The sequence below is a fragment of the Artemia franciscana genome, chromosome 5 (assembly GCF_032884065.1).
Source record: "Artemia franciscana chromosome 5, ASM3288406v1, whole genome shotgun sequence".
In the NCBI taxonomy this organism is placed as follows: Eukaryota; Metazoa; Arthropoda; class Branchiopoda; order Anostraca; family Artemiidae; genus Artemia; species Artemia franciscana.
In genome coordinates this window covers 41507895-41534401 of record NC_088867.1, presented here as the reverse complement: position 1 = coordinate 41534401, position 26507 = coordinate 41507895, and the positions used below count along the sequence as shown (strand labels likewise).

Below are 26507 nucleotides of genomic sequence, written 5' to 3'. Positions count from 1 at the left end.
TTTGTGCATTTATTAGGTCTTACAAATACCAACAACAAAACTCGTAAATAAAATTTCCAACTTAAACAAATAAACTAAAGAAGTCAACATGAGTTGTTGATAAAATAGGGTATTATGTTTTAGTTTAACTCTATATCTCTAAATTTTCCTTTTAAAAACCTGAAATTTATCACATGAAGATTTCAACGGGCTATATTGTCCTGATCTATTATTGGTTTGTGTGGTCTTATTGCCTTGTGTGCTGCTACTGACTGGTCTAAAAACATTATTATTTTCATAAATATTTAATTATTGGCCAAGAACATTCAAGTATTCCAAGAGAAACTTTTGAACATATTGTTTAGTGGGAGTGCTTAAATACTCCCTGTTCTTGCTACTTTTGTATAAGTACGGTCATACAATGTTTTTACCAAGGGTCCAGAAACTAATATTAATATTTTAATATTTCACTAATATGTTACTTTTTAGTCATTGAGAGATGACACAATTGTGAGATTACAAGTGTTCCGTTTTGACACTTGAATAGATGGGATGTCTCGCAATTATTTTTTCGATGCCAACTCGGTCCTGTCTGGACAAAAGAGGATAGTTTGTGGCATCTAAGAGCGGAAAAGGACTGTTTGCTTTGCGAAGATCTCTTTTGCTTTTTAAAAAGGGACCTACATCAAAAACTTCCTGTTTCAATGGAGCACCGCTCCTACAACCAGTAGTTGCATAACTTATGAAAAGTCTTTGTTCCCAAGTCCCCAAAATTTTGCCCGCATACTAACATTGAAGAAAAAAAACTTTTTCGCATGTTGACAATAATCCGCGTAGCGCAGGTACTGGTCTCCTGATTCTCTATCTTTTGCCGGGAGTGCAATGCATGGTGGAGGGCAAAACATTCTGCGCTTCCTTCGTTTTTTCGTATACCCTTTTGGAGCTGGCTAGACTCTGCCTGAGCGTACAGAAACATGCCGCTTACCCCCTTTTCAAACCAAATAATTAGCGACACCAGTGCTCAAACTCCTGCCCTTATGAAAACAGGATCACGTGTCTAGTACACTAACCATTTGGCTAGTATTATTCAAGAGGCATTTTTTCAAGAGGCACTTTTATTCAAGAAACATTTCGTAATATACTATTTTTCTTTTTCTTTTAAAAAATCAAAGCTCAACATTTTTTTTTTGTCTTTTAAGCTCCTGCTTCCGCATGCTTTTTTGCATTTTAATACTGTGTGGGTTTATAGGCCCCTCGCCCCTGGCCGTATTGCCTTAATAACGCATAATCATTTTTGCAATCAGAATATTAAGGGAATAGCAGTTTAAACCAAAATTTCAATTTCTGCCAATTAGTAACAATTAACCTTTGTCCTCAATCTGCCCTTACATTCAAACTTTTGTGGTTGAGATATGACTCAAAGTTAAACTCTCTATAGGATGTCAGTCTTAACTTAAATTCCTTATGAATGTTTTTATTAAATGTTGGTTTTCAAGTTACAGCTACACACCCAAAAGAGGATATATTATAGACTGTGTTCAGACCGCATGATTAACAAATCAAGATAGAGACCGCTTGAGGAGTGTTTTATTGTATTCTATTTTGCATTTTACAAGCCTCAAGGATTTGTTTTCTTATTTTCTAAATACACCAGAAATCATTGGTGGAGATTTAAAAAACTGAGTCCATAGCCAGGACTGATGACAAAAGGTGAGGATTGACCTTCTATGATATGATTACTGTCTCTGTGAATTAGATGTATTGTTTGTTTTTTTCTACTAAAAAAATATCATTTGACAACCTTTGATTAACAGGTCTTTCTAGTTTTGATATCTATTAGAACCTTTTATACTCATATCGTATTTTAAGAACTGTTTTTCTAAGTTATCAAATTTTAAAATTGGGTTTGAAAAACCCATCCAAACCATATTTTTACAGTTGTATTAAAAGTGGGAAAATGCCTAGCGAAGGAAACACTTGCATGAGTTGCGTTTTCTATAAGGCAGAGGTTTGTTTTACGAAAAAAAACCTTGCTTGTGAACAAAATATTAGCGTTTTTCTGACACGTTTGTATGGGGAGTCTGTGAGCCCCTTCCCGGTCCTTCTGAATCCTCAAGACTTTCCGATGATCTTCTCTATATTTTTTATGGTCTAATATGCTCCTCATCATTGTGGAAATCACCCATTTATTTTTTAAGTCTGTCAAAATGTATAACAATGACAACAAAACGGTTTTGAAAAAAAAAACCGCTGTCTCTGGGTAAAAACAAATAAGTTAAAGAGATTTGAGCCTTGTAATTGGAACTTCTGCCGAAACGTATGAGAAACTGAAAAGAGACAAAATTCAAGATCTAGCTCCATCTAGTGTTACCCAGTAGTTATAATTATAAGAACTAAATTTAATGCTATTTATGTTGCTTTTTTCTTTATTTTTTGTTGTACTATTACTTTTCGCTTTTTAGGTTTAATCTTCCTTTAATTTGTTTGTCTGCCTTTTCCTTTCATTTTTTAAATTTCACTGAAATCACAATTTAAATTTTTCACCTTATGTTTCACCTCATTTTAAAATTGAATAAAAAAACAAGTTCATTTTTAACTGAAAGTACGGAGCAACTTTAACACTCAAAACGAACAGAAAATATTCCGTGCATGAAGTGTTGCCTCCTCCTCAATACCTTGGTCTTTACGCTAAAGCTGTTACCTGTTTTAAAAGAGCTTCCTATTCTAATTAAACGACCCCTGTGTTTCAGTAGCCGTTTTTAAAAATTGGGACAGACAGTCAAAATTTAGCGTAAAGAGCAAGGTACTGAGGAGGGTATAATCCTTCATGTACAGAATAACCTCTGTTCGTTTTGAGTTTTAATTTTGCTCCTTACTTTCAGTTAAAAAACCTGTTTTTTATTTAGTTTCTGTTCGTTACCCCCCCCCGTGAAGTTCTCTTCCACCCTCTCTGAAAATTTCCCCTCCCTGTAAAATTTCATCCGGACGATTCAGCCTGAAATCAAAACATGTGGAAAATAGCCCCCGGATATTTCCTCTGGAAAATCTCCAAATGCAAAATTGAGTTGGCAAAGAAAATGTAAAGCGATTAAAAATAATTTCGTACAGGAATTCTGTCAAACACCCTCAGTTTAAAATTTTCCCTGAAAAATTCCCCTCCCCCCGAAGTTTTCCTCCTCAACGAAGATTCTCCCAATGAAAATCCACCCAACGCACAAAATCTCCCCCCCCCCAAAAAAAATGTCTGTATACTTCCCGATAACAAACATTATACTTAAACAATGGGCAAATTTCGTAACTTACAAGCCTCTTACCATGGACTGTTGGGGGTCATTTTACCCCTAAAATCATAGTTATTTGATCTGTCAACTATACTGAACAAAATGGCTATCTCAAAATTTTGATCAGGTAACTTTGGAAATTAAATGGACGTGGCATAGGGTCTAGTTGCCCTCCAACCATTTGCATCACATAAAAAGGGCACTAGATCTTTTATTTTCCCCACTTTTATTTTCCCTTCGAATGCGCCCTCCCCCGATCTTCTAAGACCACTATTCCAATACGATCTTCCCTGAGAAATAAAACCGTCATCCCTGAGATGATTCGTCTTCTAGCAAAAAAAGCCGAATTCAACATTTTTGTATATAGGAGCTTGAAAATTCCGCAGTAGGAATCACAGGTACGCTGCATCTGATGGTGTGATTTTCATCAAGATTTCTTGAATTTTAGGGGAGGTGGGCTCCTCCGATTTCAAAAATCAGGCAACATCTCCAGGCTCGTAGCTTTTGATGAGTAAAACCAATCTTGATGAATCTTATATAATTGGAAATGAACCTGATTCTTTTGACGTATCAATCGATATCAAATTCTGTTTTTAGGGTTTCGGTTATTATTGATCCGAGTCGGTTTTTACTTACAGTTTGTTGCTACGAACTCTTTATTTCTATCTTTCCTTAATGACATTGCATTTTTAATTTGCGCTAGCAATCTTAATTCCGAGTATTCCCATGTTGAAGTGTGAAAGATTTTCTTCTATCAAATTGTTGAAAATTGAAAATTTGAAAATTTGACAGAATTTTTGACTGAGATGTGGATATCGGACAAATATTTATTCTTAACCACGATTGTATTTTAATATAAATTAACTATAAAAGAATGAATTGTGCAATGATTTGTGTTCTTCTGTAAAAGAAATTATGAAAAAAAAGTTTTTCAAAGAAATGTACAGAACCATATTAAACTTAAGACTAGCAGAAATAAGTCCTCTAATAATTCAAACTCAAAACGACCAGAAATTAATATTTAATAATAAATGAAACCCAAAACCCACAGAAATAAAAAAAAAAAAACAATCATAGCCAACAAACATACAAAAGGTACTAATTTAAATGAATATATAAATCTTAAAGTGAGTAAAACTTAAATTGAATAATCAAATCAAATTTAAAACGAACAAAATCACTACCTTCCATAAAAACATTATATGTTAACTATGGGCAATGAGCATAGCTCATATTCGTTTCCCCGGGGATTGGGTGGGAGAGGTATCAAACTTGGAACCATAGCTATTTGACTTTCAGACTATTCTGAAAAAAATGGCTATCTCAAAATTTTGATTGGAAGCATTTGGGGAAGAATGGGCGAGGAAGAGGGGCTGGTTGCCCTCTGATCACTTTTGACTTGTGAAAGGAAACTAGAACTTTCGATTTTAAATCGAATGAACCTCCTCTGAAGTTTATACAACCACACCTTCCATAAAAACCTTACATGTCAACAACTAGTAACTTGTATAGCTTACAGCCCTTGCCTTGGGGGCTGTGGGGAGTTCTGTCAATCCCAGGGGCATAGTTATTTGACCTTTGGACTCTTTCGCATAAAATGGCTATCTCGAAATTCTGATCGGATGTATTTGGGTAAAATAGGACGGGGGGGGGATTATTGCCCTTTGGTTGTTTTTGACTCTTAAAAATGGCACTAGAACTTCCCATTACCAGTCGAATGAGCCCCTCCGAGGCTTATACAGCCACCTTTTCTTCATATGAAGGGTCTCTGGGAAAAAGATAATAAATAAATAATAATAAAACATTAAGCCTTATGACCTTTACTATATGCAACGCTATAACGTTGCTTCTTATACAAGAAGGATGTTTAATATAACCAAACAGTTTGTGGTAACGAACTGTAGTAAGGAGCGACCCGGCTCAATAGTGAGCGAAAGTCTAAAAAGAACGGAATTTTGATAATAATAGATACATCAAATGAATCGGATTTTTATGCTGATTTTAAATATACAAGTTAGTTTGGAAAATAGGGGGGAAAACCCGCTAAAAGACATAAAAAACGTAACAGAAATCACACCATCACATTCAGCGTATCAGAAAACCCTGCTACAGAAGTTTCAAGCTCCTGTCTACAAAAATGTGGAACTTCGTAATTTTTGCCAGAAGACCGATCACGGGTGCGTGTTTATTTGCTTTTTTTCTTTTCCCCAGGGGTTATTGTATCGACCAAGTGGCTCTAGAATGTCTCCAGAGGACTCATTCTAACAGAAATTAAAAGTTTTAGTGCCCTTTTTAAGTGACCAAAAATATTGGAGTGCACCTAGGCCCCCTCCCACGCTCTTTTTTCGCAAAGTCAACGGATCAAAATTTTTAGACAGCCATTTTGTTCAGCATAGTCGAAAAACATGATAAATATGTCTTTAGGGATGACTTACTCCCCCATAGTCCCCGGGGGAGGGGCTGCAAGTTACAAACCTTGACCAGTGTTTACATACAGCAATAGTTATTGGGAAGTGTGCTGATGTTTTCAGGGGATTTTTTTTTGTTTTGGGGGAGGGTTGAAGGGAGGGAACTACATGGAAAGATCTTTCCCTGGAGGAGCTTGTCATGGGGGAAGAGAAATTCCAAATTGTCTGAACAAAAATATGAGAAATCCATTTAGTAAAAACAATTAATAAGCAAATTTTGTTTTAACTATTCATGTGCGGTGAGCCAAAATCAATGCATGCATTAATTTTAAAATATTCAGAAATTAAATTTTAGAAAAATATGTTTTTTTTAACTGCAAGTAAGGAGCGACATTAAAACTTAATACGAACAGAAATTATTCCATATATGAAACGGGTTGTCCCCTCCTCAATGCCTCGCTCTTTGTGCTTAAGTTTGACTCTTCGTCATAGTTCTACTTTTTAAAACAATACAAAACTTTAGCGTAAAGAGCGAGGTGTTTGGAAAGGAACGTGTATTATGTAGTTGCATGAACAACTACATAAAACTTAAATAATTTGTTCCAACGAACTAATAAAAAATAAACACTTTGATTGAACCTCTTGAATTCCTTCTTTTCTTATGCTTTTTATTTGTTCTTTAACAATTATTTTATTTTCATGCTGTTCAGAGTTTCCATGTCATTTTCAACAAAATTTGGGTTCCGCAACAATTTCATTGACTTGGGAAGAAAAACTTAACAGACGACTACCCTACTATTCAATGACAAAGTTGTTGTAAAAAAAATATTCCTTTTAAAATACCAGTTTTTTATATTTTGTAGTCGATGAGCCGCAGATTAACGGAACACCTAAATCAGTTAGATTTTCTACATTTCCAAGTAATCCAACAAAGCCACGTGATCGGAAGAAGAAAAATGCAGAGCGAAGAAAAACTTGTGCTATAAGCCCAAGCGAACTTAAATCTTTAGAAATAGAAAGACCAAGACCAATTTCCATTGCGTTTGAAGGCAACACCGCCATTTACAGAAGGGATTCACAGACAAGTACTGCAAGAATCGAGGAACTCACGGGAGCATCTTCGTGTGCTGATGAGGATACACAACTTGATTTTTCTACGGCTGTTGTTCAGCAACCGGAAGATTTAGACTTGCCAATAAGTATGCCAGCAGAAGGGTGTTCCCGACATTTTGTGATTGTTGCGATTGACTTTGGTACAACTTTCAGTGGTTATGCTTTCGCTTTTGTCAAAGATCCCAGTAACATTCATCTAATGAGAAAATGGGAGGGTAAGTTACTCTGAATTAAATTTCTGTAAATATTTATCGAGAGCAATATTTGTAGTGTGGTTCTCACTAAAGCCTGGTCTTAGTACCACAGCATCAGAGGTGGGATTTGTTATTGGACAGGGGGAGCAACTGTCCACCCAGACTCCAGTCCCCCATAGCTGAAATTTTGCGGCTTGAAAAATCTTTTCAAACTAAGATAGAAATACATGATTCAAGCATTCACAGAAACAGATCAGTTTTCTTTAGTACACCTTTGCCTTTGTGGTACTATCTGACTCATTTTTCATTATTCACTGTCAATTTTGCGTGACTTGGGAAAATCAGCTCCAACCCCCCCCCCCCCCCCCCCCAGGATTATGAGGGAATTACGCCAGTGTCGGGCGTTGGTCCTCTGGATCTAAATTAGGTGTATTAGATGGCTGGCATCAGGACCCATAGCCATCAAAAGTTTGATAGCATTTTGGTAATCCTAATGCCCTAGAACCATAAATAAAATAGATTACATGATAGTAGGCTACATTCAAGTATGTAAGGTAAGAAAATTATCAATACTTTCTATAAAAGAAAGCTCAATTCTTTTGGTTGTTTGAGGGTAATATATAAACCCAGAAATGTCCTCTATTTTTCTTTATATGGTATTCATTTCTGTTTTCCTACGTAAACATTTTAGCAAGTAATGATTCCACTAGTGTCTTTTATACGAGGAGGTTGTATGATATTCTCTATGTTAGGCTACTTAACAAATTTCTCGAGCAATCAGTATCCCTGTTATTTGATATCCTAAATATTTCTGATGCTATTTTAACTTTAGAAACAAGAAACCTCACCCGGGTTTTGGAGAACCAACTGAAGTTTATGTGTTGTAATAATGTTTATTTTAGCATTGATAAAAAAAAAACTGAGAAAAACAAGGCTGTTCTTACAGATGTAAAGAGTGAAGTTGAAATTTAAGACAAACAAAACTTACTGCATCCTGGATTACGCAAAGTATATTTGCAAAAGTAGCTCAAATAAACTAACTGGTGATATTTTCCAACACCTATACAATTAGAAAAACTAGCGCTTTAGTGAAAACGGAAAACAGATCCTTAAAAAGGTGGATGTTTTCATGGGAGCCCTTTTTGGTGGGATTAAAATCTTATCTAAGTCCTTGGGTCATGGGTACTCCAATGTCAAAGAAAAAACTGAAAGGAATTTTCCCCCGGAAGCAGGGAACAGCAAAGGGACATTTTTTTTACATGGCCGAAAATCCCCAAATTTACAGCCCGAAATTAGTTCAAACTTTTTCCTGATGGGCTCAAGTTTTTTAAAGAATTGCTTCTTGGGCCGTACCATTACGTCTTATGGTCAGGAGAGCACCACTTCAAAAGAGAAAAAAAACACAAAACATGAATTCCCTGAAAGGGTGAAAAAACCCGTTTTTTTTAAAAAACCTTGAAACCTACACCCCTAAGTTTTTTGGGTCAACGGAACCCTTATGCACAAAAAAATGATTTTAGTTGCAAGGACGGGCCTACAAAAACTGGAGCCAAGGAATATTTAATTTTCTTTTAAGTTAAATTTATGCACGATGCTCCAGACACTAGTGGTCAAAGCTCATCAAAAATGTCTTAACTTCGATTATTCTAATGGTCACCTAATTTTTTTCTTTAATTAGGTAAAAAATGATTGTGAAGTGTTTTTATTGTGGCTATTGTAATTTAATCCAAATACTAGATTCAATGGTTAGCGTTTCATTATGTAGACAAAAGGTGTAAAACTTCTGTCGCAAAAGTGTGAAATACATAAAATTACATATTGCGGTTTTATAATGTCCATGAACTCCAGTATGCCTGTACCTAAAAACAGAAGTTCCTGTTAAATTAATAACATTCAAGATTGCATGCAAGATTAACGCCGGAAGTTAAATTTGTTGGTGGGCGACGGAGAATCCAGTACTTAAAAATCTCAGAGAATAACAAGCCATGTTCACACAGTCTGAGGCACCAAATATTCTAAGGATTCATTGTCTTGTATTTCGACGTGAATTGGGGGAGGGGAGCCGATGCCCCCCTCTGATTTGTAAAAAACGTCTTTTTAGGGTATTTTCATTTAAATATGCCTGTTTTTGGTATTTTCATTGAGAAAACGACAAATTTGTCTCCTCTCTTATGTACCGAAAAATATATTTCGTGCCTCCTTTAGATTCTTATGAAATGATGCCAGTGTTTTTTTTTGTGTCCTTATTTCATTACTTTCCTTCAATTTTCTTCTTTGAATCTATGCTGCCAGGTAATTTCGCATGTCAATGAATGTAAAACACGACATTGGCACTATTTGTTGCAAAAATAATGTCTAGACTTTAGATCCCAAAAAAGTCCTAAATCGTGTTTTTTAGCTTTTGCATCATCACTTACAGCTATCTAAAAATGCAAAGAAAAACCAAGATAGAAACAATAATAAGAATACTATCAAACAGTTCGTGGTAACGAACTGTAGTAAGGAGCGACCCGGCTCAATAGTAACCAAAACTCTAAAAAATTGAATTTTGATATCAATAGCTACATCAAAAGAATCGCATTTTAATGCTGATTTTAAATATATAAGTTTCATCAAGTTTAGTCATACCCATCAAAAGTTACGAGCCCGAGAAAATTTACCTTATTTAGGGAAATAGGGGGAAACACCCCCTAAAAGTCGTAGGATCTTGACGAAAATGACACCATCAGATTCAGCGTATCCGAGAACCCTATTGTAGAAGTTTCAAGCTCCTATCTACAAAAATGTGGAATTTTGTATTTTTTGCCAGAAGACAAATCACGGGTGCGTGTTTATTTGTTGTTTTTTTTTTCTTTTCCCCAGGGGTCATCGTATCGACCAAGTGGTCCTAGAATGTAGCAAGAGGGCTCATTCTAACGGAAATAAAAAGTTCTAGTGCCCTTTTTAAGTGACCAAAAAAATTGGAGGGCATCTAAGCCCCCTCCCACGCTCATTTTTTCCCCAAAGTCAACAGATCAGAATTTTGAGATAGCCATTTTGTTCAACATAGTCGAAAACCATAATAAGTATGTCTTTGGGGGTGACCTAATCCCCCAAACTCCCTGGGGGAGGGGCTGCAAGTTACAAACTTTGACCAGTGTTTACATATAGTAATGGTTATTGGGAAGTGTACAGACGTTTTCAGGGGGATTTTATTTTGTTCTGAGGAGAGGGGGCTATGCTGGAGGATCTTTCCTTCGAGTAATCTGTCATGGGGGAAGAAAAATTCAATGACAAGGGCGCAGGATTCTCTAGCATTACTATAAGAAAACAATGAAAAATAAACATGAAAACGTTTTTTCAAATGAAAGGAAGAAGTAGCATTGAAACTTGAAACGAACAGAGATTATTACGCATATGAGGGGTTCTAAAAATACTTTAGCATAAAGAGCGAGGTATTTAGGAGGAGATAAATACCTTGCTTTTTATGCTAAAGTATTTTTAGTAATTTCAACTATTTATTCTACGGCCTTTCTGATTCAGGGGTCATTCTTAAAGAATTGGGACAAAACTTACGATTTTGTGTAAAGAGCGAGGTATTAACGAGGGTACAAACCCCCTCGTATACATAATAAAAATATAAGGTTATGAAAGTTTGTTACATAAGTTAATTCTTAAGTTACGTGTATTTTTTACTAATAAAAACAGTCATTAAAAATTAAAAGTCCTAGTTGCCTTTTTAAGTAACCGAAAAATTGGAGGGCAACTAGGCCTCCTTCTCCACCCCTTATTTCTCAAAATCGTCTGATCAAAACTAAGAGAAAGCCATTTAGCCAAAAAAAGAATTAATATACAAATTTCATTTTAATAATTTATGTGCGGCGAGCCAAAATCAATACATGCATTAATTTAAAATGTTCAGAAATTAAATTTAAGAAAAATAAAGTAACATTAAAACTTAAAACGAACAGAAATTATTCCGTATATGAAATGGGTTGTCCCCTCCACAATCCCTCACTCTTTATGCTAAAGCTATTAATTGTTTTAAAAAGCAGAATGGTGGTAAAGAGTCAAACTTTAGCGTAAAAAGCGAAGGATTGCGGAGGGGATAACCCAATTGATATACGGAGTAATTTCTGTTCGTTTTAAGTTTTAATGTCACTCCTTACTTTCAGTTAGAAAAACTAGTTTTTCTTATGTAATTTCTGAACGTTTTTGAATTAATGCATGTTTGGTTTTGGCTCTCCACACATAAATTATTAAAATGAAATATACATTTTAATTCCTTTTTTGGCTAAATGGTTTTCTCTTAGTTCTGATCAGACGATTTTGAGAAACATGGGATGGGGAAGGAGGCCTAGTTGCCATGCAATTTTTCGGTTACACAAAAAGGCAACTATAAATTTTGATTTTTAACGAATTTTTTTATTAGTAAAAAATATACGTAACTTAAGAATTAACTTACGTAACGAACTTTTATATTCTTAAATTTTTATTATGTATATGAGGGGGTTTGTACCCTCGTTAATACCTCGCTCTTTACACTAAATCGTAAGTTATGTGCCGATTCTTTAAGAATGACCCCTGAATCAGAAAGGCCGTAGAATAAATAGTTGAAATTACTAAAAATACTATAGCATAAAGAGCGAGGTATTTATCTCCTCCTAAATACGTCGCTCTTTATGCTAAAGTATTTTTAGAACCCATCATATGCGCAATAATCTCTGTTCGTTTTAAGTTTCAATGGTACTTCTTACTTTCAATTGAAAGAATTTTTCCATGTTTATTTTTTCATTGTTTTTTTATAGTAAATTTAGAAAATCCTGCACCCTTTTCATTGAATTTCTGTTCCCTCATGACATATTTCTCCAAGGAAAGATCCTCCCACATAGACCCCTCCCCTCAACCCCACCCCCAAAACCAAAAAAAAATACCCTGAAAACGACTGTACACTTCCCAATAACCATAATTATATGTAAACACTGGTCGAAGTTTGTAACTTGCAGCCCCTCCCCCAGGGACTGTGGGGGAGTAAGTCATTCCCAAAGACATACTTATTATGGTTTTTGAGTGTGCGAAACAAAATGGCTATCTCAAAATTTTGATCTGTTGACTTTGGAGAAAAATGAGCGTGGGGGGGGGGCTTAGGTGCCCTCCAATTTTTGGTTACTTAAAAAGGGCACTAGAACTTTTCATTTTCGTTAGAATGAGCCCTCTTGAAACATTCTAGGATCAATTGGTTGATACGATGGCCACTGGGAAAAAAGCCAAAAAAAAAACAACAAACAAATAAACACGCACCCGTGATTTGTCTTCTGGCAAAAAATACGAAATTCCACATTTTTGTAGATAGGAGCTTGAAAATTGTGCTTTAGGGTTCTCTGATACGCTGAATGCGATGGTGTGATTTTCGTTAATATTCTGTGACTTTTAGGGGGTGTTTTCCCCTATTTTCTAAAATGAACAAATTTTCTCAGGCTCGTAACTTTTGATGACAATGACCAAATTTGATGAAACTTATATATTTAAAATCAGCATGAAAATTCAATTCTTTTTATGTATATTTTAGCATCAAAATTCCGTTATTTAGAGTTTCGTTTACTATTGAGCCGGGTCGCTCCCTACTACAGTTCGTTGACGCGAACCGTTTGATAAAACAAGTTTTTTCAACTGAAAGTAAGGACCCATATTAAAACTAAAACTAACAGAAATTATTATGTAAATGACGGGGTTCGCCCCCTTGTCAATACCTCACTCTTTACGCTAAAGTCTGAATTTTCTTCCAATTCTTCAAGAATGACCCCTGAATAACAAAGGGTTTAATTAGAATAATAGCCCTTATGGAAGTATCGTAGCGTAAAGAGCAAGGTAATGACGATGGGGTGAATATCTTCGTATACATAATAATTTCTGTTCGTTTTAATTTTTGATAATGCTCCTTACTTTCAGCAAAAAAACTTGTTTTTTTAAATTTAATTTTTTTTTATCGTTTTTTAAACAATGCTGGGAGATCCGGCACCCCCTTCATGGAAAATTCTCGCCCTCCATGAAAAATTCCTCCGTGGAAAGATCCTCTCGCGTAGCATTCTCCCCCCGACCCACACTAGAAAAAATCCCCCTTAAAACGTCTGTATACTTCCTAATAACCAATTCTTTATGTAAACAATGGGCACAGTTCATAACTCGCAGCCCTTCGTTATCACGAACAGTTTGATCTGTTTTTTTTTCCTTTTTTTTAAATTTTAGTCTTAGTCATCGTCAACTCTTGAAATCTCAAGAATTTCAAAGAAAAAAATCATTATTTAAATCCTTTTGGTCCTTCAATATATAAAAGGTAAAACATGTCCCCTTATGGTCGCTTAAGAGGACAGGTAAGATATTCAAATAATTTTCCCCTTTTCCAATGGATGAGCTTTAGTAATTATAATAATATATTTTAGATCACCTTTGGAATAAAAAAATAATTGAGCTATACAGAATTAGCTAAGGCTGAAATGCAAGTTGCCTATGATGGCAAAATCTTCATTATGTTCAGCTCTTTTATGCTCTTTGCCTACGTCTTCTTTGACTTTTGAGACAAGCTGTGGCTCTTTCAGTACTAAACAGGGTTGTCGCCTGGTGTAAAACGAATCACTTGAGTCATGAAAAAATCACTAAATCAGCACATACATCACTAGATTATTTTAGATAATCATTAAGTCAACAAAAAAGAAGTAAAATTATAATACTTTTTATCAATGTAATCAATCGCTATTTTGTTTCTTTGCCAAGTTCTATTCAGGTACACCTACAGGAATGAGGTGAAAATACTCCCCAGATGTAGAAAAATACTCTAAGTTTGGCGTGATGGTTTTGTTTTGTTTTGTTTTTTTTTTTCAAGCAAAAACTACCCTTGAAATTTTGAAAAATGCCTTTTCGCATCTTCCTGCAGAGAATAGAACGAAACCCTTGCTTCCTCCCTATATTGATATCCCTGTATCAATGAAAAGTAGTCCCTTGGGAGAATTCGCAAATGGACCTTTTGCCTTTGATACAATCCAGCTACCGCTGAGGCTTAAAAAAAAAAAAAAAAAATCATGTTATGGTACCGAAAGTGAAATTTGTACTTACAGTGTTTTGCGATAGGATAGTCATTTGATCTTTTAAAACCTATTCTAAAATGATCTTTGGATCACAAAGGGTCGAAAAATGTATATCAGAGTTATAAGATAAGATATAATTATAAGATATAAGGTAAGCTATACTTTCGAATCAGGAAGAGATCAATGGACCAGGAATCCAAGGCCTTGCTATTATAAGTCTGCACTCGTTCCTTATTGGATGCTCGATTTGTGTTCGATCAAAACGTGTGTTTACTCCTAATTTCAGCAAGTTGGTTCAACAGCATCCTGTTAAACTTTTCTAGGAAACATTTATTTGAAAATGGGTGATTTGATTGAATTGGGGCCCTTTTCCTGAAAACAGCGGATAAGCATTCGACTACGACACTAATTTTAAGCCCATATTAGCTATTACTGACTTCATAAACGATAAAAGATTGGCTTTGAAGGATGAGAAATATTATGCGTGGACTACCACCTTTTAGTTGCCGTCTTTTAATTTGCCATAATTTAAGATCACTCCCTAAATGATCACTGAACCATAACGAACTCAAAGAGCTACAAATGAGAGTTTTAAATGGAGTAAAACATCTCTACTGTTCTACTGCACTTTATCTCTGGACTTTCTCTTTAAAATGGACCATTTACACAATTTGGGGCATTAGTAGCATGAGCTATTATGATGTTGCTTCTAAAGCTACATATTTTATACCTTATTATCTTTGTGTTTGAAATTGCCATCTTGAAATATTTATTTTATGCTGTATTGCGTTTTTGGGGGTGCTGGGGGTAATGAGAAGTGGTTTTAGTGCTATACGACCAGTTTTTTTGCTTAAATGACGAACTATGTAACTGAATTTCTCATTGAGTGAGTCATCTGCCAGATTTTGTCAATCATTTATTCTACATAACAGGGCCACGGGAGGGTGAAAAGAAAAAGCATGCGTGAAAGACACTTTACAAAGTCAGCACTTGTGTTAACTTTGATTAGCAGCTAAGAAAACCTGTTATTATCATATTTCCTCTAAAGTTGCATATTTTATACCTTTTTATCCTTGTGTATGAAATTACTATATTATTTCCATTAAAGTGGAAAGTATGATTCGCCTAAAAAAGAGATATGCGAAAAAAGTGATCAAAACTGACTTTTTCACTGAGAAATAACTATTTTGTACTTCTCATCTTTCGGTCATACTAACTATATCAAACAGTTCGTGGTACACGAACTGTAGTAAGGAGTGATCCGGCTCAATAGTAACCGAAATTCTAAAAACGAAATTTTGATATCAATAGTTACATCAAAAGAATTGCATTTTAATGCTGATTTGAAATATATAAGTTTCATCAAGTATAGTCTTACCCATCAAAAGTTACGAGCCTGAGAAAATTTGTCTTTTTTAGAAAATAGGGGGAAACACTCCTTAAAAGTCATATAACCTTAACGAAAATCACACCATCAGATTCGGCGCATCAGAGAACCCTATATTAGAAGTTTCAAGCTCTTATCTATAAAAATGTGGATTTTTTTTTCTTGCCACAAGACAGATCACGGATGCGTGTTAATTTATTTTTTTGTTTTTTTCCCAGGGCTGATCGTATCGACCCAGTGGCTTTAGAATGTCGCAAGAAGGCTCATTCTAACGGAAATTAAAAGTCCTAGTGCCCTCTTAAAGTGTCCAAAAAAATTGGAGAGCACATAGGCCCCCTCCCACGCTAATTTTTTACCAATGTCAAAATGGTTATTGGGAAGTGCACAAACACTTTCAAAGGGATATTTTTGGTTGGGGGTGGGGTGGGGGAGGGGGTTTTGCGGAGGGAATTTCCATGGAGGAACTCTCCATGGACTTTCTATGGAGGAAATTCGTCATTGGGAAGAGAATTTCCATGAAGGGGGCGCAGGATTTTTTAGGATTTTTTTTAAAGAGCAATGAAAAAATAAATATGAAAAATCTTCTTCATCTGAAAGTAAGGAGCAGCATTAAAACTTAAAACGAACAGAAATTATTTCGCATATGAGGGGTTCAACTCCTAATACCTCGCTCTTTACGCTAAAGTAATTTTATCAATTTCAACTATTTATTCTACGGTCTTTGTGATTCAAAGATCATATCTAAGGAATGGGGACAAATTTAAGCTTTAGCGTAAAGAGCTGGGTATTGAAGAGGGGGCGACCCCCCTCATATACGTAATAAAAACATAAGAATTTAGAAGTTCATTACGTAAGTTAATTCGTAAGTTACGCATATTTTTACTAATAAAAACGTTCGTAGAATTAAAAAGTTCTAGTTGCCTTTGTAAGTAACCAAAAAATTGGAGGGTAACTAGACCTACTCCACCACTCTCTTTTTGTCTCACAATCGTCCAATCAAAACTAGGCGAAAGCCATTTAGCAAAAAAAATGCAAATTTCGTTTTAATTATTCATGTGTGGTAAACCAAAATCAAAACATGCAGTAATTCAAAAACTTTCAGAAATTAAACAAAAAAGTTTTTTTGACTGCAAGTAAGGAGCGACATTAAAAGTTAAATCGCTAAAGTTTTTATTGTTTTAAAAAGTAGAGTAGTGAGAAAGAGTCAAACTTTAGCGTAAAGAGCAAGGCGTTGAGGAGGGGACAGCCCCTTTCATATGCGAATAATTTCTGTTTGTTTCAAGTTTTAATGAAGCTCCTTACTTGCAGTTAAAAAAAAACTTGTTCTTTTATTTATAGCCTTAAAAATTGACACATAAAATGTCATTCTTGTGCAATTACTTCTGCCCGCAAAGTAAGTCGAGAAAAGGAAAATTCGTAATAAATTTTAATGAAAATCTCTAACTCACATAAAAATGCAGACAACAGAGATAAAGTTAAATATACCAAAAAGAAAGCTACTTCTATACTGTATGATTTGTCTAGACGGACGGTGTCAAGCAATACGTTCAGTGTTGCAAAATACATAGTAAGTATAATACTAAAATGGACAAAAAGAAGAGAAAAACATAGACAATAATCTAACGAAAGGTAAGTATGATAAATAATAGAAAGTGGGCTTACACACTTTGTAATAAATTAATTAATAAATAGGACAGGGACTGCGGAAGGCCCCAATTTTACATTTTTTTTAGGGATTTTTTTCTTTCAATAACTATTTTGCGACTAAAAAAATATCACAGTGGCGCAGAGCCCTAACTACTGTTCCTTACAATACTCTTCTTAAAAAAAACACTGGTTACAATTTAAAAGCTACAGCACCCTTTTTAAGACCAAAACTGATCATAAGAAAATCGGCTGATCTTTCAACGCTATTTTTGCCCCATTAGTTCAATGTGTCACTGGATAAACATTTCAAAAATTTATTTTAATCAAAACAACTGAGAGTTTAAAAAATGTGTCTGCAAGTATGACATGGTCGGTGTAGTCCCAGAAATAAGAGCCGTAAATTCTACAAATAGCCCATTAAAACAGTGGTTTTATAGGCAATTGCGGTTGAAATCTTGACCTAAGACATCTTGTTGAAATTTAGGACATCAAAGAAATTTCAGTCTGTTTAATTGGAAGGCCACAAGTGGGTCCATTGGACTCCCATGAATCGTCCCCGTAAAAGACTTCTTTTTGTACATATAACTGCTGTAGCCTACCTCATATAACTGATAATTTCTTAGGATTGGCTGGAGAATAGTCTAAACCAATGAAATGTTGAGATTAATGGCTATTATTAATTGGTGTGGTTTGCCGAAACTACTATTAAAACATTCATAAAATATAAATGACTATGAATGGAGAATCAACCAGCAACGAACAGAAATGCCAATCAGCAAAACGTAACCTAAACTGAAACATACGGAAATTACGACAAACTACTCCCCCACAAAATTATCCAATAAGCTAGAGTGTCGGTCGCCCTTTGCTGATAATGAAATATGTTCTCAACGGATTTTTTTTTTTTTTTTTTTTTTTTTTTTTATCATAACCGTGAAAAACTAAATGCATATGAAAATTTCAGGAACTTTTGGTCAACATTCTTTTAACGGTATTTTATTTAGTAAACTGTGGCTAATAAAGTTTAAATGAATTAAAACCCTACTTAATTAACGAAAGAAGGCTTTTTTATTATAAGATATTATAGCAAGTGCTTCTAAACCATCTTGGAACTTACTATCAGTATATTTGTAAAATTCACTTTTGGTTTCTTAGACTGATTCGAATTTTTTTTTTCATTCTTTCAAATATTTATCTTTTAAATGCTTAGACAACATATCAGCAAAGTAGAAAATTCAATTTAAGATCTCCATCTAGCTGCAGGTAAAACATACAAAGATTAGCTCAAATAGTAAGCAAGAACTTAAAAAGTTATATTCCAAGTACATCTTCATTTAATTTTAACTAACTGTTTCAGCTCTACGGCAATGATCCCATAGCCCTCAGAACTAGTCCATCTTTTGTCTCTGACATATATTATCATAATGAGTAATTTAGGCAGCATTTTTATTCAATTCACCCCGTCAGTCATATTTTATGCCAATCCCTGATTACCTGTAACGCTGCCTATAATATTTGAGTCAGCTAAAGAGTGTCACTGTTTGTTACCTTAAAAAAATTAATAATTACTTTTTCTTCCTGTTTCTTTTTATTGTTCCTTGTTATTTTGGTTCATTTTGTATGGCCCCTGGGTAAATGTCCCTGGGATATATTGGGAATATTTATTGGTGATTTTATTGCATATGGTACCAAGCACTGGTTTGATTTATACCAGTTGAGGATTAGTGGATGACATTCACATGTCTTTTCTCTCTTAGTGTTTTCTTTCCCTCTCTCTTTCTGGTATATGGTGGCTATAGAGCCTTCTTTTGGGAATGAAGTTTGAAAATTTTTTATTGATTAAATAATATCTAAGTGAAAGTGAACTCTTTCTTTATTGAATAAATGATCTCTGAGTGAAAACGTACTATTAAGATAGTTTCTTTTAGGTGGAGATCCAGGATTATCTAATAACAAAACACCAACGGTTCTTTTGCTTACCCCAGACGAAGAATTTCACTCCTTTGGTTATACAGCCAGAGATTTCTATCACGATTTGGAACCCAGAGATGCAAAAAGATGGCTCTACTTTGACAAGTTTAAGATGACACTACATCATGAGAAAGTAATTTTTTCTCTGCTTTCCTATTTTCCTCGTGGTTATTGTTCTATAAAAAGAAAAAGTTTGACTAGATTTTTATTATATACCGTTTAGCTATTATTATTACGGAAGTACTGATTTTAGATATATATATCTTTCCCCCAATTGATGTCACTACTCTTTTTGGAGACAACGGTATGTTCCAACGGAACCCCCTCCCCTCTTTGAAACCTTTTTGCGTTCTTTCTTACCTCAATAGGAAAGATGTCGCCTATAAGATTTTGTTCTCTTCATTGAATTTTAGCTGTCGTAAGCGTATAAACACTTACGACATACATGTAAGAATTTTTGAGTAAAAAATAATTTCTGTAGAAACGTAAATTTATTTGTACATAATTGAAAGTACAAAATGCATCAGGAATTCAATCAGCTGAGGCAATGTATTCTAATTATGGTGACTGAACATTGAGAATATCATTTTATTTAACGCAAGACGAAGGAAAACGAAAAAAATATATTTAAAATTCCAGAACCATTTTCTATAGATTATACACTCAGCTCTCTCATATGCTTAGGATTTTAAGCACAATTCTTCCATAATATTTCAAATATATGTGTTTATAAAAACAACTTGTCGCATTTATTACTTGTCGCATTATTTTCAAAACAACAAAAATAATATGGTTTTTGCTTTAAACTGCCTAATGTACGATATATGAAAGAGCCCGAAAGAAGATACTTTGCAACGTGTGGACAGGCGTCTGCCCGAGCGCAGTCCCCCAAGATTTTCCGCAGTCCCAAAAAAGTATGCTGTTGAGTTACATTCCTTGGGGGTAGTCAAAGGAGACAGTGCTTTCTATGTACCTTTCTATGCGCCCTGGAACTATCTCCTTCATACTTAAGGACTACCAAGTTATGTAAGTATTATTTATACAAATATAGCATTTTACTAAAATCTATCGCCATAAATTGGATTGCCTTAATTGCGAATGAGAAACTCTAATTGTTGAAATATACCTACAGGTATAATCAATCTCTTCACATTAATGAACCAAGTCTTTTAATCTTTTTTGAAATTTCCAAAATATTTATTTATAGTCGGTAAAATAATTTTTGTGTTTTTCCCCTTTTTTTCTTTATAGTTTTTTTTTTGGTTTTTACTTTTTTTTAGTTTTTTTAGTTTTATTTTGGTTTTTACTTTTTTTTAGTTTTTTAGTTTTTTTTTCTTTCTTCTTTTTAGTTTTTTTGTAGTTTTTACCTTTTTAGTTTTTTTATTTAATTTTTTTTTGTTTTGGTTTTCTCCTTTATTTTTCAGTTTTTTTCCTTTTTTTCTTTTTTTTCTTTTTTATTTTTTAGTTTTTTAGCTTTTTTATTAGTTTTTAGTTTTTTTTCTTTTTATTTTTTGTAGTTTTTACCTTTTTTTATTTTTTTAGTTTTTTGTTTTACTTATGTCCTGGTCGTCATTTATACTCCCTGAGTCCCGGTCGTTATTTGTGTCCCGGTGCTTTGTTGATGGTGATTGCTAATCGAACATTCCTTGTGTCCCGGTCGCTTTCTCTTTGAGTGTCTCGGTCGTCATTTATATTCCCTATGTCCCGGTGTCCCGGTCGTCATTTGTGTCCCGATGTCCCGGTCTGTAATTTCGTCAGTCTAAAACATGACGTCAGTCGACACACGAACATGACGTCACTCGACAGACACACACACACACACACACACACACATACACACACACACACACACACACACACACACACACACACACACACACACACACACACACACACACACACACACACACACACACACACACACACACACACACACACACACACACACACACACACACACACACATACACACACACACACACACACACACACACACACACACACACACACACAAACACACACACACACACACACACACACACACACACAAACACACACACACACACAGACAGACAACTTATTTTTTATGTATAGATAGTGTGTGTTGTCTGTTTGTGTGTGTCGAGTGACGTCATGTTTGTGTGTCGACTGACGTCATGTTTGTCGACTGACGTCATTATAAGGATTGAGCTGTATGCATCATGAAGTTGTTTGTCGACTGACATCATGTTTGTCAACTGATGAAATTACATACTGGGACACAAATGACAACCGAGACACAGGGAATATAAATGACGACCGGGAACCTCAAAGAGTAATTACAGACTGGGACACCCGGACACAAATCACGACCGGGACAAAGGGAATATAAATGACGACCGGGACACAGGGATTGTTCGAATAGAAATTACAGACCGGGACACCGGGACACAAATGACGACCGGGACACCGGGACACAGGGAATATAAATGACGACCGGGCACTCAAAGAGAAATTACAAACTGGGACACCGGGACACAAATGACGACCGGGACACAGGGAATATAAATGACGACCGGGACACAGGGACACATCATTAGAATAATGAGGTATAGATATGAATACGGATTGTTTTTCCCATGACAATTATATGTTGCATGTTCAAGAGTTAGTAAACCTGACAATCTATTTATATGCACAGACAATGGGACAGCGAAGAATGTTGTATATTCGCATGTTTTACGTAGTTAAAAATATATATATAAATATATATATATATAGATATATATATATATATATATCTATATATATAAAAATAAGTTGTCTGTCTGTGTGTCTGTCTGTGGATCAGGTGACGTCATGTTTCTGTGTTGACTGACGTCATGAAATTATTTGTCGTCATTTTTGCTTTGACGGTGACGTCATTAACGGTATTTAAGACATTTGTTCACGGAAAAATGTTTAATTGTAAAGTGACTGAAGAACCTACAATGGCAACAGCCGAGGAAGCTGCTCAAAGAGTTTATGCCAAAAAACTTGCTGCTGATAGAGAAAGTAAGAAAAGAAAGCGTTCCGAGGAATCACAAGAACAGCAAGAAAACAGGCTTGCGGCTAAAGAACGCAAAACCGCGCAGTTAGATGAAAATCCACATGGACAGCGAGAGTCAAAACATATCAGAACTGAAAATGATAGCGATGATGATTGGGTTTGGGATTTTGACTTGGATAAGGTCATCAATGCCTACCAGATTTAAGTTAAAAAAACAAAGGTTCGTCGATATGTACTTCATAGTGACGCTGAAAAATAAAAAAGAAAAAGAAAACTGAAAAAAGAAAAAAGGTAAAAAACTAAAAAAAAACTAAAAAGAAAAAACAATCAAGGAGAAATTACAGACCGGGACACAAATGACGACCGAGACAGAGGGAATATAAGTGACGACCGGGAACCTCAAAGAGAAATTACAGACTGGGACACCCGGACACAAATGACGACCGGGACACCGGGACACAGGGAATATAAATGACGACCGGGACACTCAAAGAGAAATTACAAACTGGGACACCGGGACACAAATGACGACCGGGACACCGGGAATATAAATGACGACCGGGACACAGGGACACATCATTAGAATAATGAGGTATAGATCTGAATACGGATTGTTTTTCCCATGGACAATTATATGTTGCATGTTCAAGCTTCAGTAAACCTGACAATCTATTTATATGCACAGACAATGGGACAGCGAAGAATGTTGTATATTCGCATGTTTTACGTAGTTAAAAACATATATTTATATCTATCTCTATTCACAGGTGGGACACAGGGACACAACTACAATGACGCGTAACTAATATGGCGCGTAACGACTTACGCGCGCGGGGGGGCTTGGGGGGGGGGGGGCGAAGCGCCCCACCATATATATATATATATATATATATATATATATATATATATATATATATATATATATATATATATATATATATATATATATATATATATATATATATATATATATATATATAAATAAGTTGTCTGTCTGTGTGTCTGTCTGTGGATCAGGTGACGTCATGTTTCTGTGTTGACTGACGTCACGAAATTAGTTGTCGTCATTTTTGCTTTGACGGTGACGTCATTCAAGATATTTAAGACATATGTTCACGTAGAAATCTATTAATGTTTAAATTTACAATGACTGATGAACTTACCATGGACTCAAAGACTCAAAGAGTCTATGCCAAAAAACTTGCTGCTGATAGAGAAAGTCAGAAAAGAAAGCGTGCCGAGGAATCAAAAGAACAGCAAGGAAACAGGCTTGAGGCTTATAGAGAAAGAAAGAACAGAAAGCATGCCGAGGAATCAAAAGAACAGCAAGGAAACAGGCTTGAGGCTGATAGAGAAAGAAAGAACAGAAAGCGTGCCGAGACCAGTGGGTTTTTCCATATTCCCCATTATTATCAAAAACATTTAATGCACACATAAACGTTGAATACTGTAACTCCGTAAAGGCAATCAAATACATATGTAAATACGTCAACAAAGGCAGTGACATGGCAGTTTTTGGCTTGCAGCCCGAAATCAAAGATTTCGACGAAATCGTACAATATCAGGCTGGAAGATACATAAGCAGTAATGAAACTGTTTGGCGAATTCTTTCATTTCCGATACATGAACGTAGCTGTTGTTCACTTAGCGGTACATTTACAGAATGGTCAACGTGTTTATTTCACGGAAACCAACGTGCAACAAAGAGCCCTGAATCCAACGGATACAACATTAACAGCTTTTTTTTCGCTTTTCAAAAATGATTCTTTTGCCAAAAAACTGCTGTATACTGAAGTGCCTTCGTATTACACGTGGAATACTAAAAATAAAGTATTTGAACGTCGAAAACAGGGTAAGTCAGTCCAATCAAAAGATAGAAAGACTCTACACCGTTCACCCCAATCAACATGAATGCTTCTTTCTACGCCTGCTTTAGGTGAATGTACCCTGTCCGACATCCTTTGAGTATTTGAGAACTGTAAACGGTACTATACATGACACTTACCGTAGTGCATGCCAAGCTCTGAAATTATTGGAGAATGACCAACACTGGGATAACTGCATCAATGACGCGTGCAAAACGTCAACCCCAAGTCAAATTCGTGCATTGTTTGGCATCATTTTAACAACTTGCTCTCCGTCAGCTCCTACAGAGTTATCGGAAAAATATAAGTCAAAAATGTCCGAAGATATACTCCATCGAAAACAGTTAGAGACGTCAGATATGACTTTTGATTTTACATCCGAAATTTATAACTACACATTAGTTATTATAGAAGATTTGTGCGTACGTATGGCAAACAAACCTCTTCAGGATTTGGGAATGCCTTCACCTAACCGTATCGCTGCTGTTTCGGCATGTGTAGAATTGGATCGTGAACAAAGTTACAGTACGAGTGATCTATTGTCGTATGTACAAAATAACATTTCCAAGTTAACGTCGGAATAAAAAGACATTTATGATACGATAATGCATTGTGTCGATAACAACGTTGGAGAAATTTTCTTTTTGGATGCGCCAGGAGGTACTGGTAAAACGTTTGTGATAAAACTGATTCTGGCATCAATTCGATCAAAAAATGATATAGCGTTGACAATTGTGTCGTCCGGAATAGCCGCAACATTGCTGACTGGTGGAAGAACTGCTCATACCGCTTTGAAATTGCCTCTGAATTTGCATTCTACAGAAACTCCCACGTGCAATATTTCCAAATCATCTGGGATGGGTAAAGTATTGCAGCAATGCAAACTTATTATTTGGGATGAGTGCACAATGGCACACAAAAAATCGCTCGAGGCTCTGGATCAATGCTTGAAAGATTTGAGAGGGAAGTCGAAACCCTTTGGCAGCACATTAATATTGCTTGCGGAAGATTTCAGGCAAACATTACCTATAATACCTAGATCAACTCCTGCAGACGAAATGAATGCTTGCCTGAAAAATTCTAATTTATGGGCACAAGCAAAAATATTAAAATTAACTACAAATATGCGTGTCCGATTGCAAAACGATGACTCTGGTCAAACATTTTCAGATCAGTTGCTGGCAATTGGAAACGGAAAGCTCCCAGTAGACTCAATTTCAGGACGTATACAACTACCTGCTGATTTCTGTAATTTAGTGACGTCCAAAAATGAATTGATTGAAAAAGTATTTCCGAATATTCTAAAAAATTATAAAAACAATAAATGGCTAAGTGAAAGAGCGATTCTCGCACCCAAAAATATAGACGTCCACGAAATCAACAATATTGTTTTGACCAAGATTCGAGACCAGGCAGTCCTTTACAAGTCAGTCGACACAGTTTTGGAACCAAATGAAGCGGTTAATTATCCATCTGAATTTTTAAATTCCATAGATCTTTCAGGGTTTCCACCACACGTGCTACAACTAAAAATAGGCGTACCAATAATACTTCTAAGAAATATCAACCCACCAAAGCTTTGCAATGGCACGCGACTTGCCGTAAAAAAAAACAATGGAAAACCTAATAGAGGTCACAATCTTGACAGGGCCTTTTGAGGGTGAGGCTTTTCTTATTCCTCGCCTCGCATTCCCATGATTCCAACGGATCTGCCTTTTCAATTTAAAAGATTGCAATTCCCAATTCGATTAGCATTTGCAATCACCATTAACAAAGCTCAAGGTCAATCATTAGAAAAATGTGGTATAGATCTTAATACTGATTGTTTTTCCCATGGACAATTGTACGTTGCATGTTCGAGGGTCGGTAAACCTGACAATCTATTTATATGCAGCGACAATTGGACAGCGAAGAATGTTGTATATTCGCAAGTTTTACGCAGTTAATTTGTATTGTATCTATCTATCTATATAAAAACGAGTTGTGTGTATGCATTTTTGTTTGTTTGTAAAAAGAGCGTTTGCATATGACGTCATTATTAGTACATACGGCTTTGTATATGCACAGACAATGGGAAAGCCAAGAATGTTGTATATTCGCAATTTTTACGTAGTTTGAAACACATATATAAATCTGTCTATATTCACAGGTGGGACACAGGGACACAACTACAATGGTGCGTAACTAATATGGCGCGAAACGACTTACGCGCGCGAGGGGGGCTTGGGGGGCGCGAAGCGCCACCCCAACAGCTAGTTTTCTTATACAAATTTAAAAGTTATTTGTAACCCCGACTCCTTTGACAAAATACCATGTAAGTCCCTGGGAGGGAAAGTATTTTTCAGAATACAGGGAGGTCTCATGGTCTAAGAAACTATTTATTTGCACTGATAAGATTTTGGCATTTATAGCCAGGAAATAAAATCTAACCACTTCAGAGACAAACCTAATCTAGAATGACATATGACATCTCATTCTGTAAAAATGAGTCTTCATGGTGGAGCTTCGACTACTAACAAGGTAAGCCTTGGAAAATTTTTATTGCTAAATAAATTTTATATAAAACAAATAAA

The 26507-nt window shown here is 35.4% G+C and overlaps 2 protein-coding genes across 2 annotated transcripts in view; both read left to right on the top strand.

Annotated features, from left to right (window-relative positions):
• The window catches only part of LOC136027424 (ralBP1-associated Eps domain-containing protein 2-like), a 205828-nt gene that overhangs the window by 77982 nt on the left and 101339 nt on the right, over window positions 1–26507 (top strand). The window lies entirely within an intron of this gene.
• Window positions 1–26507, top strand: part of LOC136027422 (uncharacterized) — a 69639-nt gene that overhangs the window by 16179 nt on the left and 26953 nt on the right. Inside the window, exons 3-4 of the mRNA XM_065704679.1 lie at window positions 6532–6996; window positions 18999–19174. Coding sequence (XP_065560751.1) covers window positions 6532–6996; window positions 18999–19174 — 641 coding nt within the window. The remainder of the gene's footprint in view (window positions 1–6531; window positions 6997–18998; window positions 19175–26507) is intronic.